The following is a 20,643-nucleotide window of genomic DNA, read 5'->3' as shown; positions in this document are numbered from 1 at the left end:
GCGAGTGTCAGTAATCGCTGGGCCGTGGCCACACCACACTAGTCCAGTGTGGTCTCTCTCGCAGCGGCTAAGTGCTGGTGCGTGGTCGTGTCTCGTCCAGTGCTCTGACGTGGCCGAAAATGCAGGGCAATAAGTGTGTGTTAAGACTGGTTGTACTGTTAGGGGTGGCGTGGTGTGTGTACGGAGCCCTGGATATTGAAGGTGAGGTTAATTCAATGGTTCTCTCTTTCTTTTTCCCTTTCTTTTTTCCACTTATGTTATTAATTAACTGTTAAATGCCTTATATGAGCATGTGGGTAGAATGTTTGATGTGTTATTTAACTGTTAAATGCCGTATTTGCGCATGTAGGTAAGATGTTTGATATGTTATTTAACTGTTAATACCTTATATGAGCATGTGGGTAGAATGTTTCATGTGTTATTTAACTGTTAAATGCCATATCTGCGAATGTCGGTAGAATGTGTGATGTGTTATTTAACTGTTGAATGCCTTGTTTGAGTATGTGGACAGAATGTTTGATGTGTTATCTAACTGTTAAATGCCTTATTTGAGCTTGTGGATAGAATGTTTGATGTGTTATTAAACTGTTAAAAAGCCTTCTTTGTGCACGTGGGTAGAATGCATGAGAGGGTCATTGGAATTCTTGCGTTTGTGATCTCTTATTTGTGTACCGTGTATGTATAAAAGTGTGTGTTTATGATTGCCTGGCTCTGATTACCCATTTAGTACAGGAAGGGCAGTTTTACACTAGTGGAACCCCCCATCTCTTGACCACTCTTTACTGTCACATTTCTTTTTCATTTCTGTACACCAGCAGCTTCATCACTATGTGTGTGTGTATGTGTGTGTGTGTGTGTGTGTGTGTGTGTGTGTGTGTGTGTGTGTGTGTGTGTGTGTGTGCCCGCGCGCGCGATTGTATGTACACATAAATATGTATGTGCGTATGAATATGTGGGAGTTTTTGTGCCATGAATATGTTAACTTAGCTATTCATCATAACTTATTTGTGCCGTACGTGGGAGGAATTTCGACACTCGTGGTACAACCCCCTTCTCTTCAAAACAGTCCCTTGTGTTACGCAATCGTATTCTGGTATGATGGTATCAGAGCTTACTAAGTGTAAATAGTGCTGTCCACTCTTACAGTAACATCACTTAGTCTATTCCCTTCTTCTTCTGCTCTGGTACTATAAAGATACTTCTTAAAACCATCTTTTTCTAACAGGTCTCTTATCTCATTTTTTGTTATGGTGTCTCATTATTTACATGCCTCAAAGAGATGTTTACTGTCAACATCGTCGAACTGATTACAGAGACTTGAAGATTATGATCACCCCTTACTCTTCTCTCATCCATGATGAGCATTTCTTATGGCCCCTTGCCTCTCTTGGTAATTGAGTTCAGTTCTTCGATATCATCTTTGTTGCCCACTTCTGGACCTTGTCTGTTATCTTTGTAACCTTCTGTCAATACGGTAATCAAACCTGAGAAGCATATTCTGGTTCTAACCTGTATGTAAATATTGATTCGTTTGCTAGACATTTCCTTATCCACGTACAGTGCAGCTTGCCAGCAGAGAGAGAGAGAGAGAGAGAGAGAGAGAGAGAGAGAGAGAGAGAGAGAGAGAGAGAGTGTCTCCTTTATGATCCCCTTTATGATCCTCCTGAGGTAGAGTTCATAAGCGACAGGTTAGGTTCAGAGTCGACTCCCAAATCCCTTCCACACACGGATTCATGCAAGGTTTATCTCCTGCTTGACAATGATAGTGTCGAGGTGTTCTCTCAGCGTGTGTCATCGCGTCCGTCTGTCCACTTTTCTCTTGTGTGGCTTCCAGGTGTGTCGTCTAGTTCTGCACTCACTTCTAACTTCAAAAAGAACATTGGAATTAACTGACCCTTAGAAGATTGTATTATGGGTTTGATATCATGATTCCTTATCATGGACTTCCCCCCTCATCTCGTAGCCTATTTCACTCAGGTTCCATTGTTTTCGAGGCTTTTCCATCAATTCTCTATGGCTTATTTACTGAGAAGACCAGACTACTGCAGAGACATTTCACAGCCAAGGTCAGATATTTTTTTAAGTCGATCGTCCGTAAACATCTCAGTCTTCGTGTATGTGAGGGTAGTGTTGACGTTGACGAAGGCATGAACGTGCCTCTCTCACGATCCTTTTCGTAAGGTCGTTCTGGTGACAAAGTCCAGGCATGATGTCAACTCTACGGGCTTGTTTCACAGTGAAGATTTGATTGGTTTACTTGGATTTGGTACTCCTCGCCTGGTTTGTTTACACCCCAACCCACTATTATGGCTTTATATTTTCTTGGGGTTAAATTTCATTTGCTCTTTTCTTTTTCCAACCATTGTTTGCCTCTTGTCCGTTGGTAGTGCATAGTATTCCCTGTTTGCATTTGTTTGAGCATCATCAGCAAACACGTCAAGATACGAATCAGACCCATTTATCAAGTCATTTACATATATCAGAAACAGCAGTGGTCCCAGGACTGAGCCATGAGGGAACCCCAACAGAGACTCTTGTCTGTCTCTCTCTCTCGCCTCAAAAACACTTCTCGTGCATGCGTACCCTGGTACACCCCCTGTCACTCATGTAGCAGTCACTTCCATGTGACCAGGCTTCTCCTCTTACCCCAGCTTGAACGTCTAACCTCACTCGCACTTAAGGTAGTGTGACAGTCCAGTAATATATGTAGTCAGCTCATAAAAATTGAGCGGTTTCATCATAGTCCCATATCATCACCCACTTCAGTGGCCTCTGCCAGCCAGCAAGGTTCTCCTATCTGCCTCCTGATTGTCATAATGTTCTTCAAGGATCCCGCCAGGCATGTTCTTTAGTTAGACTGGTCCACAGTTCAGAACTTCGTCTCTGATAACTTGTTCTTATGGATTATATTCTATTTTTTTCACTTCGTCAGTTCCTGGTATTTCGTCATGTTCTTGAGGGACTGAGTTTCGTTTCTTGCTTGAGCATGTCCACACTCTCCTTCCTTGCTCGGTGGAGTCGTTATCCCACCTACACCACACCTCAAGGTGGATGGAGTTGCTGCTCCACCTCCAGACCTCGAGGTAGAGGAAGTTCTCCCACCTCCACATCTCAAGGTGGATGAAGTTACTCTACCTCCACATCTCAAAATGGATGACACCACCACTCCTGCGAGTGGACATCGACATATATATATGTGTGTGTGTGTGTGTGTGTGTGATACAATCAATCCACACAGACTCGTATACGAATCATAACAGTTTCTTATCACCCCAAGACGCGGTGTCCACACGACCCGAGCATCTGGGTGAGACGGAGGAGCTGCCTGACGCCACACACACACACACACACACACACACACACACACACACACAGACACACACACACACACACACACCTTTCCCATCGTCATCCACACACACAGACACACACACACACACCCTGAAGTTCCTGTCTTTCCCCTACCCACAGAGTGGAAGGGGGACGAACCGCTGACCCCGGAGAGGATTGTGGAAGAGGTGGTTGACTACTTCTCCCAGCGTGACCCCCATGGCATCCCAGGTGAGTCCCGCATCAGTCCCAGGTAAGGTGGGGTCCATACTGAGCGAGTGCTGTAATAGGGGGAATCTTATTTCATTGGAGTCTCAATGGCAAGGTGAGTCCCAGGTTAGGTGAGTTACGTATTAGGTGAGTTTCTGGCAAGATCAGGTGAGTCTCAAGTTAGGTGAGTCCCAAATTAGGTAAGTCCCAGGTTAGGTGAGTCACATATTAGGTGAACCCTAGGATTAGGTGAGTCCTACATCAGGGGAGTATCAATCTAGGTGGCTTTCATCCCAAGCAAGTCCTAACTTATCTAAATCAAGGTCAGTTAAATGACGTTTACGCAAACATTTACGCAAATATTCACGCCAAGTCTTTTCTGTGTTTTCTGTGTTTTCACCCGTAGAAAGACTTTTCTGTGTGGCATCACAGTTTAATAAGTGTTCACACGTCACGTGAGGCGCCAATGTAATTCACCCATGATTCCATTATTGCATGGCTGTTTACGTATGTGTCTTGATTATGTTTCTGATTAAGGTAATCTACTCAGCTTTTCCTCATCATGGAAAGTCACATGTGTCTCATAGTGTATGTAATTAAAGTAATCCACACATATCTCCCCCCCCCCCATCATGGAAAATCACATTTGTCTTGTGATGTATGTGATTAAAGTAATCCACACAGTTATTCCCCCATCATGTGATTTCATTATAGAGAGCCACAAGCACCCTCACATCTCACAGCACCTTCACATCTCACAGCACCTTCAGGAGGAGGGGGGAGGAACTTCCAACTCCCTCCCTCAGTCCTCTCTCTCCCCTCACTGTACACCTTCAGGAGGAAGCGGAACTCCAAACCCTCCCTCAATCCTCTCTCTCCCAAGTATACACCTTCAGGAGGAGGAGGAGGAACTCCAAACCCTCCCTCATTCCTCTCTCCCCCCACTGTACACCTTCAAGAGGAGGAGGAACTCCTACCCAACACCTCCCTCACTCCTCTCTCTCCCCAGTGTACACCTTCAAGAGGAGGAGGAACTTTCAACCCCTCTCTCATTCCTCTCTCCTCTCACTGTACACCTTCAGTAGGAGGAACTTCCAACCCCTCCCTCATTCCCCTCTCTCTCCCTCTCTCTCTCTCCTCACTGTACACCTTCAGTAGGAGGAAGAACTTCCAACCCCCTCCTTCATTCTCCTCTCTCTCCTCAGTACTGGACGTGCCAGAGATCATCGAACTACCAGACCGGCTGACGGCGTCGCAGATCACCCTGTGGGACATCAAGGTCTCCGGTCACTCTGGCATCAGACTCGAATACATCAACGTCAACCTCACCACCTTCTCGGTACGTCCTCCAACCTCACCGAGGTTCCTCACGTTCACCTGCGCAGGGAAGAACGTTCTCCCTAACCAACCTTGCCCCGTGATCGGTTGGTTACTCGTGTTCACCCACCCAGTTAGGCCCGTTCACCTTTGTTCTTTACTCAGAGATAAGCAATAAAGTCTGCGATTGCATATCAGTGACACGTTACGTGTCCTAAATAGTGATCACCTGTGATAAGTAATTATGTAATCCGTGCTTAGCTATCAAGAGTAATTCTAGTGGGAGAAGTGAATGTTTAGATTATACTTTTCATAGCGACGGTCCGTTCCTTAAATGACATTAATGAGGTTTTCTGTGCATGGGACGTTGAATTACATTGATCTATCTTATGGGAGAAGGTTAGAAAATAGAAAAAAAAAAGATGATAGAAACACGAAGGATCTTGTGGTGAATCTCACAGGTCTTCTGTGCTTCCTGCTCTTTCCAATACCCATTGCGTCTTCTCCTTTTCCGATCTAGTCTCAAGCATTACTCCTCTCGCCACCGTGCCATGCTAGCTAAAACAAACCCCTACCCCAGTTATTTTTATAAGAAAGTTTATCGTTTTTCATCAACTCGTGTAACATTTTTTTTCCGTAGTAAGAAGTCCTACCGAGACAGATCTAGAACTAGCTAATCCTTCTATGGATCTCGCTCACTGGCCTATTCCAAATCATTCCAGGTTAAACCAATCTGGGGTTAATTGACTGGGGGTGAGGGGGGGGGGGATTAGCTACTTTAAACCTCCCTTCTCTGGGGTTTACTTCGCCGTGAGCGGTCTGCTAGTCCCATGTGTACTACATCTGCCCCAAACTTGGGCACGATAGATAGGTCCAGGAAGCGAGGGAGTTACTACATGTATGCTCCACACTCGCTCGCCGCTACGCCGGGTCTTCTACATCGACGTGTTTCACCCAGCCAGCGCCAAAAAAAACCTGAGGTTCTCAACGTCTTTGGGTAACTTTTACAAGGCTTAAGGAGACGAACAGATTTAGGGTTAGTCATTCACCTATTTTTTTATCTTTATTTTTTGATGTTGTGGATAAGGAATGGCTAAATTGGACAGTGGTGGTCAGTGGCGTTGCTTGTCATCCGCTCATCGGCGTTGAATTTTATGGTATGGATGAGATTACCTGATGGTGTAGATCATTCTGCTTGGATTATGCGTCTTCGTCGGGTATATAAGTCCCGCTGGAGGGCAGGAGCTGCCTGAGGGAGGGGGAGATGACGATCAAGGACGACGACGAAGGAAGAGGCTCGGGCGGTCGGCATGACGCGCGGAGGATCGCAAATTTAAGTTCTCCTCCTCCTCCTCCTCCTCCTCCTCCTCCTCCTCCTCCTCTTCCTCCTCTTCCCCCCCCGATGTGAGACGACGCAACACTTTTTACGTTCATAGGCGTTGGCACGACTCCCTGAACACGGCGGTACGACCCCGTAGCACGATGGTACGACTCTGAACACGGCGGTACGATCCCATAGCACGATGAGGGTACGACCCCTCAGGACACGACAGTACGACCCCGTAGCACGATGATGGTACGACCCTCAGAGCACGGCGGTACGACCCCGTAGCACGATGATGGTACGACCCCTCAGAACACGGCAGTATACGACCCCGTAGCACGATGATGGTACGACCCTCAGAACACGGCGGTACGACCCCGTAGCACGATGGTGGTACGACCCCTGAGCTGGGAGAGTCTGGTTTACTTCCGTTCAGAGCTATTTACAAGGAAGGACCGGAAAAGCAATATTAAAAAGAAATATTCGGATAAAAAGAATTCCGTTCAGAGCTATTCACAAGGAACGACCGGAAAAGCAATATTAAAAAGAAATATTCGGATAAAAAGAATTCCGTTCAGAGCTATCTACAAGGAACGACCGGAAAAGCAATATTAAAAGAAATATTCGGATAAAAAGAATCACAAGAACGAATTCTACGAATTACAGACAGCTAGCTAGCCCCGCTCCCCTGGTGACGGGCGCGTGAACTACAAAGGCCAGGTAGGCGAAAATTCGGATAACCGAAGCACTCGGTTTGTTAGAGGTGGTCGGATAACAAGTTCTTTACGAACGTTGTTACGTTATGAACTTCTACTTTTATCTCGTGATTATGAAAAAAATAAAATCTGATACGTAATCTAAAGACTTTTTCAAAAAAAGAGAAAAAAATTTCACTTTATAGTCGATCAGAATTATGATATCTATCGACCTGTATTTGATTTTTGGCTCTCTGATAACCATAGAAAAATAAAACACAGAGGACATTTGAATCACATTTATTTTTACGTTTTAGCAAATGAAAAAAAGTAAAAAAAAAATATATTCAGTGTTCCTTCCATCATGTTCTTGTGGTGGAAGGAACCTTATTAAACGAGTGTTTGAATTCGTGTTTTCAAACGTATCATATCATCTGTAGATCCACCTTCTTCATAACCCACCTCTTCCCCGAGCCTTTGCCGTTATCAAACCCATCGTATTGTACGTTAGATTCCTCATGTCTTACAGTTGTTAAACCCATGTACTTCATATCCTACACATGTATTTTGTGTTCACACTGACTTAGGGTCGTTAAACCCATGTACTTCATATCCTATATTGTATTCTCAGTGACTTAGGGTCGTTAAACCCATGTACTTCATATTCTATATTGTATTCTCAGTGACTTAGGGTCGTTAAACCCATGTACTTCATATCCTATATTGTATTCCCACTGACTTAGGGTCGTTAAACCCATGTACTTCATATCCTATATTGTATTCCCACTGACCTAGGGTCGTTAAACCCATGTACTTCATATCCTTTATTGTATTCCCACTGACTTAGGGTCGTTAAACCCATGTACTTCATATCCTATATTGTATTCCCACTGTCTGAGGGTCGTTCAACCCATGTAGTTATATATTGTACATCTTCTTCACTTCCTACCCATCTTCATCATATCTTCCATCTTCCTCCATACGGTCGGTCCTTCGACTGTCGGACCCCATCCCCCTCTCACGTCCGTTGTATCTCCAACGCCGCAGGGCGTCGCCAGGATCAGCGTGCCCTGGGTGAACGTGGTCGGGGAGTACAGCTGGCCTGGTTGGTGGACGACCAGCCAGGGCGCGACCAACATCACCATGGCGGGCATCGAGGTCGTCATGGAGATCTTCCTCGGCGTGGACGTCGCTGGGATCCTCACAGTGCAGAAACTCCAGGTGAGAGAGAGAGAGAGAGAGAGAGAGAGAGAGAGAGAGAGAGAGAGAGAGAGAGAGTGGCTTATGACGATGGTCATTTAGAGGTGGTTGGTGGTTGTCGTCGTCGAGGACACGTGGTGGTTAGTTGTCGTGGTGCCGGGGTGTGTATTGATACTAGGTGGACGACGGGGCGTGGATGTGGTGTGGTGGTGGTGGTGGTGATAGTGATAGTGGTGTGGTGAGGTGGAGACTGTGGTAGTCATGGTGTTGACGGCACCATCGTGGTGGTGGTATATGGTGGGGGACGTGGCGGTGTGGTGTGTATCGTGTTGTGGTGTCTGTGGTGAAGAACAGCAAAGGCCCTTCCATTGTATGGTGGCGTTTTGACCAGCCTGATGGTGAGGTGTGGTAGGGGGTCGTGGTTGTAGGGCACTCACGGTATGGTGTTATGGTTACAGTGTGAGGCGTGTGGAAGAATGAGCAGTAGTGTGGTGTTGACGAAGCTGTGGCGAAACCCCAAGCAGTAGAAATGGTGCTTATGGTCCCTCGGCCATGAGTATGGCGCATAGTATTCGACAGGGTCATACCATGGTATCAGTGAAGTCTATACGTTGAGCCCTTGTATAGCAGCATGCTTAAGGATGACTATCCACCTCTGTTTAGTTTTCACGTGCTCACCTTCTTTTGTTCACTTGATTTTGCCTGTCTGTTTATCAGCCCTCTGTCGGTGCAGTGTGTGAACTAACATCTCGGACGGGGTCGTCCCCGTCTACTTCCTGCAGATCGTCCTGAACTACGAGGACCTCGACCTGAACTTCGAAAACCTCTCGACTCAGCACTCCTTCATGGTTGGGGCTGCTGACGTCTTCTTCGGCACCTTCATCCAGCCCCTTGTCGTCGGGACCGTGAGTTAACTCACACTTCATTGTCTCCTTTTTTTTCCCAGTGGACGAGACATCATCATCCAGTTGTCTCTCCATCTCGTGGCGAGACACTAACCCAAATCTTCTTTAGTCGTGGTGAGACAGTGTACCTACCCCAACACCCCCTCACCACTCCCACGTCCCAGGATTCTCGTCTGTGACCAACAGATTCTTACGTGTGTTAGTTCCTCCTGTAGATTCCCCTCTTCTGAAAGGCGAGTTTATATCCTAGTCTACCCTCGTAAGAAGCAACCCCCCTCTCTCGTCTTCCAGCCCTCTCGACGTCTGTACCCACACTCTGCTCTCGAAGCATCAAACCTTAATCCAATGTTTCAAGATGTTTGGAGACTAGGAATCCTCACCTGGCCAAACGCCCGCCTTTGACTCTGAAAGTAACAAGGTGTTTAATTCAATGTCTCTCTTTTTTTTTCTCTCTCTCCTGGGTAAGTGTTTCAGTCTGTTTACCATCGTTGGTGTCGTACACAGTGGATTCCAGCCGTGCGTCGTGTGGGCTGCGAACGTTATTGTTCTCTCTCTCTCTCTCTCTCTCTCTCTCTCTCTCTCTCTCTCTCTCTCTCTCTCTCTCTCTCTCTCTCTCTCTCTCTCTCAGCCCTAAATGCGACTAAATCCCGTTTTCGTCTTCATAACTGAATTCTCTATCTATCTGCCATCGGATTTATTTCATGTATAAATTTTGTCTCTTTTTTTTTTTTTTTACATCATTACATAGCTTTTCCCTCAGAAATCTTCTCATCTGCACAGGGGCCATAACCATTAAAAAAAAGAAGTGGGAAACGGCGATCAATATATATATTATGTGTGTGTGTGTGTGTGTGTGTGGGTGTGTGCCAAATATATACACCGTTAACAGGCCCACTTAATCAATAACGATTATCCTAAATCTGGTGTGTGATTCTGGCTCTGTTGTGAATTCAGAGCTTTCCATTCGTGTATACAATAGTCCCACTTTTTTTCCCCCCAAGCCTTGGACTGTGAGCGGACGACGCAGGAGGACGGCTATTAGGGCTTCCCCCTGAAAGGCCAGAGTATAAGGTAACACTCTCCTCCCCACTTAGCGGCGTGCATTAGAATTCCTCTCCAACGCCATCAAGGGGGAATGTTAATGTGATTAGCCTCTACATAGAAATATGTGGCGCCCTTTGTTCCCCCTTCCCTCCTTACCACACGTCAGCGCCCACTTCAGGATGCTTTCTGATGAACTGGCCCGTCATTATTTGCCTCCCGGAGGCGCGTCTGTGTGTGTGTGTGTGTGTGAGAGAGAGAGAGAGAGAGAGAGAGAGAGAGAGAGAGAGAGAGAGAGAGAGAGAGAGAGAAGCAAGGCGAGCAAAACGGGTCCCCATTCTTACCCACGAGAGACAGACAGAGTCGAGGGGTAAGGGATATATATATATATATATATATATATATATATATATATATATATATATATATATATATATATATATACTCAGGTCATCTACGTATATTGCCTGGTATATTTAAGCATGGGATAACACATGGCCATAACCCCCATCGAGGGTAAATATTTTGTGGATTCGCAGGTGGAGAGGGTTGGAGAATGTAGAGCCTCTCTGTCAACACAAACCTGAGATTTGTGTGTTGTGGAAGATCGGCCTAAGCGAGGCGAGGGTTGGGTACGCTCGCCTCCACCATGCAAACCCACCACAGTTCATGGGCTACCCCGAAGACCGGACTGTTTGTGGTATATTCAACCTCAAATGCACACCACAACAACAAGCAGCACGCACGCACCCCACACACACCCACCCCCAGGACCGAGGTTTACCCTAAATGATAGATGACGTGAGTCTTCGGAATTTTGAAACAGTATTATTCCCAGGCCACGCTATTCTGAGGGCTGCTCCTGCTTTCCTTCCCTCCCTCCGAAAAGAAAAAAAAGCAGTTCTGAATATGTTGTGTGTTTGCATCAGCGTCCTGGGTTTTTTTCCTCCCGCGTCGTGAGGACACACTCTGGCAGAAGGTGATTATTACAGGAGTACATGAAGCTGCAGCGACATTACAGCAGCTTCATATACTCCTGTAATGCCTCTGTCGAGACTGTAAGATCCACTATGAATCTTCAGCTTATTATGTTTCCGAATACACAGAGGTATGACGAATCTTTGCTTAATTCTGTGTTCTCCCACAGAGGTATTACGAATCTTTGCTTAATTCTGTGTCTTCTTACAGAGGTATGACGAATCTTTGCTTAATTCTGTGTTCTCCCACAGAGGTATTACGAATCTTTGCTTAATTCTGTGTCTTCTTACAGAGGTATGACGAATCTTTAATTAATTATGTGTCCTCCCACAGAGGTATGGCGAATCCTTTATTCTGTTTTCCCCCCCACAGAGGTATTACGAATCTTCAGTTAACTCTCTGTCCCCCCACACAGGTCCAGCACAAGCTGATGCAGAAGCTCAACGAACGACTGAGGGCAAGGCTGGCAGAGAGACCTTTTCCCGACTCCATCTCCCCCGTTGACTTCGCCGTTGCCAAGGTAAACAAACACTCGGTCGCATCCTGTTCCACCACCACCACCCTCACCCCTCCTGGCTGGGTACGTCATCAGGTGGTATGGTAGTTATGGGCTGCTGGTCTCATACGATCCGGTTTACGTTTCGGGTTACGTTCGTCGTAAGAAGTAGTAGTCGTCCCTTATACGCAAAGACTTATATTGACGAAGGATTATATATATTTTTTCACATACAGTTGTTCTCATCACTCTCTCCTGCCAGAAATAAGCCATTACCCCAATGGAAAATGTGGCCTTTTTTTTTATTCATATCTTGCCATTGACAGTCCTGACGCTAAGCCTACCAATTTATCTAGAATGCACTGACACCCGTCCTCCATTATGACCACTGTACCCAGATAGCAAGCGGAGGACCACTTATATATTATCACAATCCTCGGTTAGGTTCACCTTCTCTTGGCGCCTCAAACCATCAGCCAATACCTGCCTGTAATACATCTCCCGAGACACTTTCCTCCATCGCTGAATGCCTTCCTTCGCGACCCACTTGGCTCGTGTTGATGCAGCGCTTCGTCTATGATTACAATTTGAGAATGCACGAGTGTTTGAGATCCCCTGAGTCTGATGTGTATGTGTGTTGGTAAGGTGTGTGTATATAGTCATCCTTCGTCCAGTGCTAAAGCCATTTCTTAATGTCCATAGCATGATTTAGATTAAGAATTAATGTATATCTTCTTGTATACATGAGGTACCTTTCTAATAAATGAAACAGAGTTTATAGCACTTATCATATGTAGTATTCTCAGTTTATAGCAGTTATCATAAGTAGTATTCTCAGTTTATAGCACTTATTATATATAGTATTCTCAGTTTACAGCACTTATTATATGTCATATTCTCAGTTTATAGCACTTATTATATGCAGTATTCTCAGTTTATAGCAGTTATGTAGTACTCTCAGTTTATAGCAGTTATGTAGTATTCTCAGTTTATAGCAGTTATCATATGCAATATTCTCAGTTTATAGCACTTATTATATGCAGTATTCTCAGTTTTTAGCAGTTATGTAGTACTCTCAGTTTATAGCAGTTATCATATGCAATATTCTCAGTTTATAGCACTTATTATATGCAGTATTCTCAGTTTATAGCAGTAATCATACGTAGTATTCTCAGCGACGTGTGTCTGTACGAGTTGAACTGTGCAGAACTGAGAGCAGGTCTTCATAGCCTGCCTCCCAGTCCTGAGGAGTTAGTAAAGTGTGTGCACTCTACAGGTCCGTGGTATGCTGAGGGAGAAGCAGCTGGACCCCATAATGCTCGGTGGGAAGGACGTGACCCTGGCCTGGGGCGTCTCTGTTCAGGTCAGTATACACTTTGTAGGAGGGACGACCTGAGGAGGAGCAGGTCTTATGGGGTGTGGTGGGGTTCCGAGGCAGGGCCGTAGAAGGAGACTAAAGGGGTGGGAGGGAGAAGGAGAGAGAGTCAGGCAAAAGGGATCTGAAGGAATGAAGGAATAATGGAATTTGGATGGATTGAGAGAGACTGAAAACTGAGGAAAGGCTTTAGAAGAACGTAGATAAATAGTGAGAAGATGAGGACGGAAGAGCGTTGGTGGGGACCTTGGAAGACGAGATGGGGGATTTACGAACGACAAGAACAAAGACGAGGTGACTTCTAAAAAAAAAAAAACAGATGGAGACTTAAGGAGACGGTCGCAGGAAGGGACATGACGGAATTGACAGGAATAGGGAACAGACGAGTGGAGGCTCAAGAGAGAGAGAGGGGGGGAGGGGGGAAAGAGAACTTCAATAAACAGGATTACAGTAGAGGAAACTTAGATATAGTCTATAAAAAGGGGAAGAAGGAGAGGTGCATCTTAGAGATGTTGAGACGAATTGATGAAGATGAAGCAAGATAAGAAGCTGGTGGAAGGGAGTGAGACACGAGATAGCGAGAATGCCCAAAGAGGTCGATTGAGAAGTGGAGATACATTGTGGAACTAGAGGGTTGTTAAAGGTCGAGGGGGTATATTGGCTGTAACCGCAGCAATAGGAAAAGGGCGAGAGAAGAAAAGGGAGATGGAAAACGAAGAGACAAAGAAGTGTGTACAGAGAGAGAGAGAGAGAGAGAGAGAGAGAGAGAGAGAGAGAGAGAGAGAGAGAGAGAGATTTTCAGGATGAGTTAGATACATGGACGTTTGGAGGAAATTTGGTCTATGAGTCTTTGTAGCGCTTTTCTACATACCATGTTTGCTCCACGGATCATTCCTCATCGTATCCTCCTCCGTGCTTAATACCAGCTACAAATACGTTTCATTTAGTGATAAAGATTATTTACCCAAGGTCAGTTCGAGCAGCTGAAACTGGCCTGTAAAAGTAAACATAGTTTTAGGGCTTTTAATTATTCATCTGTAATTGGGCTAAACAAATGCTGGCGATCGGAGTAATCTAATTAATCGGACTTTTAGTGGGATCAATGAGTTGCAGGTGTTACGCATTAGTTAGTCATCAAGCCGTTGACTGGCGGAGTGACTAGCCCTTGTACAGACGGACGGACGGACGGACAGACAGACAGACAGGCGGGCGGATGGGAAGATAGACAGATACACACGCAGACAGATGGGCAAATAGATAGAGAGATAGACAGATAGAAAGGCAGACACACATATAGACAGACAGAGAGAAAGACGGACAGGACGGACAGCTAGATAGACAGAAAGATAGAGAGAGAGAGAGAGAGAGAGAGAGAGAGACAGAGAGACAGACAGAGAGACAGACAGACAGACAGAGAGACAGACAGACAGACAGAGAGACAGACAGACAGACAGATAGACAGATGCTGTCTACCTGTCCACGCGTACCTAGGAGGTCTTGCTATGAGACAGGGCTAGCGCGTAGTGCTCACCGTAAAGAGAGAGAGAGAGAGAGAGAGTACGGAACAAGAAGACGAAAAGTGATTTAGCATTAAAGAACGTACCAGATAATGAACAAGAACAGATATGAAGAAGGAAATGAACTGACTGGAAGGTAAGGAGGAATTATGTGAGAAGAAAGGAGTAATAAATGAGGGGGAAAAGTGGCTGATTAGGATGAATGCAAAGGCACGAGGATGCAGGGGAAAGCAGACGACGAAAGAAAAGAGAAAGAAGGGTGAAGGGATTGAAAGAAAATGATTTAGTGAGTCAGAGAATTTCAGGGAAAAAAGGAAGAGTTAATAGAAAGCAGATAATGGAAGGGCAAAGATAATGTCAATAGGAGTTTGAAGAGAGGTAGAAAGGAGAATATCATGATAGGATGCAACAGGGAGAAAGAAGATGAATATGATGGGAAAGAAAGAGAAGATAGTGGATAAGGAAATGAATAAGAAAGGTGGAGTAAGATGAGTAAAATGAATGATCTAGCCGGAAGAGAAAGAAGTAATGAGGTAATGATAAGTAAAGGAGATGATGAGTAGTGTGAGGGGAAACGAAATGAAGTAGAATACGAGCAATTATGAGGAAGGAGATAGATGGAAGAAGGAAGAATGAACAGTTATGAAGAAGTGGATAGATGGAAGATGAAAGAATGAACAATTATGAGGAAGGAGATGGATGGAAGAGGGAAGAATGAACAATTATGAGGAAGTAGATAGATGGAAGAGGGAAGAATGAACAATTATGAGGAAGTAGGTAGATGGAAGAGGGAAGAATGAACAATTATGAAAAAATAGGTAGCTGGAAGAGGAGAGAAGAATGAGCAATTATGAGGAAGTAGATAGAGGGAAGAAGAGGAAGAATGGCGTGGAATGAAGACATTATGAGAAGGAAAAGTTCTCCTCACAGGTTATTACCTCGCCTCGGCTGTGTGACCACCAACCACGTAGTCCAGCACATTGTTAGCCCCTTGGGTACGATGACATGACCTTGTAACACTTGATGGGTCACGCACTGGTGCTCAAGGGATTAAAGTCTTCACCAGATTTCAATGATCACAATTCTCAAAACCCATTTCATGAATTGATTGATTGTCAGTACTTGTCCTTCTTGCAATCATATTTCTCATTTCATATCAATTGACGAACAGCATTTGCTCTCATCCTTGCAATTATAACCCTTAATCTACGTAAATAGATGCACGAATATCGAATATCTCAAGAATACTGAACCTCAGTTGTGGGTGAGTTACCAAATAGATGCACGAATATCGAATATCTCAAGAATACTGAACCTCAGTTGTGGGTGAGTTACCATACGAAATTTCTCCTCCTCAGCTGAAGAACTTCCAGGTGTCTGGCTTGGCCACCATCCACCGCACACACGAGGTATCCGCCCAGTTCATCGACAACGCTATATTCATCACCATTCAGGTACGTGGTGACGGTAGACACAGGCCACTGTTGGAGTTTCAGAGAGAGAGAGAGAGAGAGAGAGAGAGAGAGAGAGGTTGTGGCACCAGGTTAATAAACCTGCAAGACTATCTGTTACTTGTAGAATTTAGCCCTAAGGGGATATATATATATATATATATATATATATATATATATATATATATATATATATATGTATAATACACCTCAGTCAAGACTATCTCAGATGTGTGAGTGTGTGTGTGTGTGTGTGTGTGTGTGTGTGTGTGTGTGTGTGTGTAGACCTGACTCAAAGAAAGAAAACGTACCAGGGTGAGGGTTCTCACATGTCCCTTCGCTGCATCACCCACCCACAACAGATCGGGACGCAGAAGGTCAAGGGAGGGACGGACTGGTCCATGTCCGCCGCTCTGCTCCCAGCTGTAGGAGGCCATCTGGACCTGGAGGTGGAGAGCCTGGCCGTCACCATAGAGGTCAAGCAACCGGCCAACATCAGGAGCCCACCGACCTTAAGAAAGATCGACGTTCAGCTCGGTAAGACGGACGGGGCAAGATAAGAGTAAGCGTCTGGGAGGTGGGAGGAAGGAGGTCAAACGGTTGTTATACTGGGAAAGATAATTGTTAGTACAGGATTGATGATTAGATAGAAGAGATGGCACAATTATGGGGTCATATTGGTCTAATTGCCTTAAATCACTGAGGCGTTCAGCTGTAACACTCAGACATGTGTATCTATCACTCTCAAATGGACTCAAAATCATTCTCTGGTTCCATGTTTTTCTTCCCTTTACCTTACGTATGTCAGGTGATTCGTCTATCCGATAACCCGTCCGTAGTAACTCGTTCTTGTAGGTCAGTCGCAATTGAGCCAGTCATTCCCAAGTCACCAACAACACAGTACCACCTCCGTCAAAGCAACCTGACGAAGAGTTATACCTTTCCCTTCCGCTCCGCCCTTCAGGTAACGTGGCAGTCACGTCGCCGGGGGAAGGAACGATGGACTACATGGTAGAGGCGGTTGTCAACGTCCTTCCCAACGCCCTTAGAAACGCCATTATGGACAGACTGGAGCCGAAGATACAGCAGGTGAGAGACCGGACGGGGAGCTCGAGACCAGATTACAGTAGGTGGAAAGGTGTGAGGTAGGAAAGCCGGAGCTCAGAATACAGTAGGTGAGGGGTGGAACAATTAAGGTGTAGGTAGCATGGTAGACAGAGCGTAGAATACAGTCTATGGGGGTTGGATAAGACAGCTGTAGGCCAGGATACAGCAGGTGAGGGTAGGGAGGATGAAACTCAGAAGGCACTGGAGTAGGGGACGTCTCAGGGATATTACAGCGAAGAATACAGAAGGCAAAGGGAGGGTTAGTGGAGGCCAGGGGTATGGGAGGGTACACGGAGTGATGGAGCAGGGGATGTAAGAAGATGCGGCAGAGGAGACTGTATGAAGCACAGGTACGTGAGGAGAGAACTGGTGAAAGCCCAGTTTCTTGGACAGTTACGTGGAACCAGTTTAGTAGCTGGGTGAGCCCTGGAGGCTATCACTGATTAAGGACAAGACTGGTGGACCCAAGGAAGAGGCAAGGCAGGGCAGGTGATGTTCAGGTGGAGGGGGAGGCTTGGGAATGTGATGTTCACTTGGAGGGGGAGGCTTGGGAATGTGAATTTCAGGTGGAGGGGGAGGCTCGGGAATGTGATCTTCACTTGGAGGGGGAGGCTTGGGAATGTGATCTTCACTTGGAGGGGGAGGCTTGGGAATGTGATCTTCACTTGGAGGGGGAGGCTCGGGAATGTGATCTTCACTTGGAGGGGGAGGCTTGGGAATGTGATCTTCACTTGGAGGGGGAGGCTTGGGAATGTGATCTTCACTTGGAGGGGGAGGCTTGGGAATGTGATGTTCAGGTGGAGGAGGAGGCTTGGGAATGTGATGTTCACTTGGAGGGGGAGGCTTGGGAATGTGATCTTCACTTGGAGGGGGAGGCTTGGGATTGTGATGTTCAGGTGGAGGAGGAGGCTTGGGAATGTGATGTTCACTTGGAGGGGGAGGCTTGGGATTGTGATGTTCAGGTGGAGGGGGAGGCTTGGGAATGTGATGTTCACTTGGAGGGGGAGGCTTGGGAATGTGATCTTCACTTGGAGGGGGAGGCTTGGGAATGTGATCTTCACTTGGAGGGGGAGGCTTGGGATTGTGATGTTCAGGTGGAGGGGGAGGCTTGGGAATGTGATGTTCACTTGGAGGGGGAGGCTTGGGATTGTGATGTTCAGGTGGAGGGGGAGGCTTGGGAATGTGATGTTCACTTGGAGGGGGAGGCTTGGGAATGTGATGTTCAGGTGGAGGAGGAGGCTTGGGAATGTGATGTTCACTTGGAGGGGGAGGCTTGGGAATGTGATGTTCAGGTGGAGGAGGAGGCTTGGGAATGTGATGTTCAGGTGGAGGGGGAGGCTTGGGAATGTGATGTTCAGGTGGAGGGGGAGGCTTGGGAATGTGATGTTCAGGTGGAGGAGGAGGCTTGGGATTGTGATGTTCAGGTGGAGGGGGAGGCTTGGGAATGTGATGTTCACTTGGAGGGGGAGGCTTGGGAATGTGATGTTCAGGTGGAGGAGGAGGCTTGGGAATGTGATGTTCAGGTGGAGGTGGAGGCTTGGGAATGTGATGTTCAGGTGGAACCCCAGAGTGGACTGAGGATAAGGCTCGTGAAACCCAGGTGGATGATGCAAGTTATGAGACGAGGCAGATGTTTTGGAGGTGAAAGGTACATAGCACCGGTAGAAGGAAGGAAAACCTAACTGCAGGTTTTTCCCTGACTATCCAACGAGATGTATGGTGAATTGAGTTAGGGAAAACGTCTTTTCAGTCACATAGAATATGACACCATGCATATACCCAGTTACTTGATTGCATATGTAACATCATCAACAGTTGTAAACTTGTAAACCACTTACTTGTCTCTATCGCATATTAATGCCCCAGAAACGTTCCATCCGTAGTAAATCCATTTACGTCAGAGTAAGCAAACCTATTCAATATAACCCAATTCCCATATGTCGATAATAGCACCACAACCACATGTAATCACCTATGACCGTCTGTAACCAACACAAACCACCTGTGACCGCCTGTCACCAACACAAACCACCTGTGACCGTCTGTCACCAACACAACTCACCTGTCATCATCACAAGCTCCTGTGACCATCTATTACCATCTGTAATCACCCTATCACCACCTTCATTTCTGTACCACAACCCGCCTGTAACCAGCTGTCCTCTGCTCTCGTAGGTGATCCAGAATAGCCTGAACGGCCTGGACCTCTACAGGATCGTCATGGACCAACTGGCGAAGACCCGACTGCAGGAACACGGAGGAGGAGCAGAGACACCCACATCCTCCGGGTTCATCTCGACCATCTAACGCTGTGTCTGTGAAGCAGGCCTCCTCACTCCCCGAGTGTCATTGGTGTTCTTAACGAACTCTTGACTATTGGGGGTCCAAAAAAAAAAAATTACCACGTACGGACGCTCGAATGTACACTGGTAATAATAGTGTTGAGGATTTAAGTCTAGTTAGGTAATAACTTTACTTCTTAAGTTTTTCTATATACGATTTCTTTCCATGTAGAATTGGTTCTGATCTGTTCTCTAAATAATGACTAATTTATAAAAGACTCTGTCGCCTTTTCCTGCTTCCGGAGTTAGTGGTGGATGGGTTAGCAGTCAGACCCAAGACTTTCTGTAGATGTTGATGGTCTCTTTGGGATTAGTGCATTCCCTGTATTATGTAGTTTCTTTCAAGAGGATTGTGGTCTTGTGTAAGGGAGGGAGGTGCTCTACATATAATACGGCCGAGGAGATTAAGCGTTACGAATATCCCATAGAAAGAGAGAAAGAAAGAGAGAGAGAGAGAGAAAGGGAATGGGGGAGAAGAAGATGGAGATGAATGAGAGGTTCAGATGAAGCAACAGACACTTTAAAAGCCTAAAGCCACCTTGCGTCTGCAAGAAGTCTTAAGTAAAAGGATGAGACAGATGCAGTTGTTGGTCCTCTGTCATGATCAGTATCCCAAGGGAAGATCTGGTATAACCGAATACACCCAACAACCATTTTTGCGGTTTTGATCAGAAAAGTGACAGAGAGATAGTCACGAAGAATGGAGGACAGAACAAAGGAGCAACGGGCCAATCACAAGCCTGTATACGATAGTTTGAATAGCAGGAAGGACAAATTACTGTTTAGCTACGTAATACAGGAACATACAGGGACTTTTAATAACTAAATCAACCTATTTTTTCCTGAATGCAAACGTAAAGTATAAAGTCCAGAGAAAGTATAATAAGTCAAAAACCTTAACTTTTTTAGAAACTCTAGAATCAGATTTTAAACGTGCCACGATCAAATACATCTCGAAAGACAGTATTTTGTTGAAACTGAGCGTCATTCAGTCAGTGTATTGATAGATGGTGATAGATTTAACCGTAAGGTTGATGGAGACTCAACTTGCAAAAAAGAAAAAATTCAGCGTCTTCAATTGGCTTGAGGAGTGTGGCTAACCACTCAACAACCTGTGGTGTTGTTCTTGAGAAAGATCTTTTTTGGTTTTTTCAAGAGGAGAACTTGAGAGAAATTAACACCCAGCTTTCTCCAGCTCAAGCTTTACCAACGAGAAACTAAAAAGAGTCACAATAAGTATGAAAAAAAACGCGATAATGTTAACATCATTTTATTTGATCTCAGATGATAAGAATCATTGCCAGAGGAAGTCGTGTCAGGAATGTGGACTTAGTTGAAGTATAGACGTATTAGAT

The 20,643-nt window shown here is 45.6% G+C and overlaps 1 protein-coding gene across 1 annotated transcript; it reads left to right on the top strand.

The window, feature by feature from the left end:
• LOC139755893 (uncharacterized) lies at positions 1–19,507 on the top strand. The gene is made up of 11 exons (XM_071674606.1): positions 1–201; positions 3,472–3,561; positions 4,746–4,879; positions 7,924–8,097; positions 8,859–8,981; positions 11,416–11,520; positions 12,773–12,859; positions 15,747–15,842; positions 16,202–16,376; positions 16,804–16,928; positions 19,122–19,507. The coding sequence occupies exons 1-11, from the start codon at positions 120–122 to the stop codon at positions 19,251–19,253; spliced, it is 1,323 nt and encodes a 440-aa protein (XP_071530707.1). The 5' UTR covers positions 1–119; the 3' UTR covers positions 19,254–19,507.
• Positions 19,508–20,643: the final 1,136 nt, after the last annotated feature.

Source organism: Panulirus ornatus, chromosome 20 (genome assembly GCF_036320965.1).
Source record: "Panulirus ornatus isolate Po-2019 chromosome 20, ASM3632096v1, whole genome shotgun sequence".
Taxonomy (NCBI): Eukaryota; Metazoa; Arthropoda; class Malacostraca; order Decapoda; family Palinuridae; genus Panulirus; species Panulirus ornatus.
Note: the sequence above shows the minus strand (reverse complement) of the source record. Positions and strands in the feature narration are given on the sequence as shown.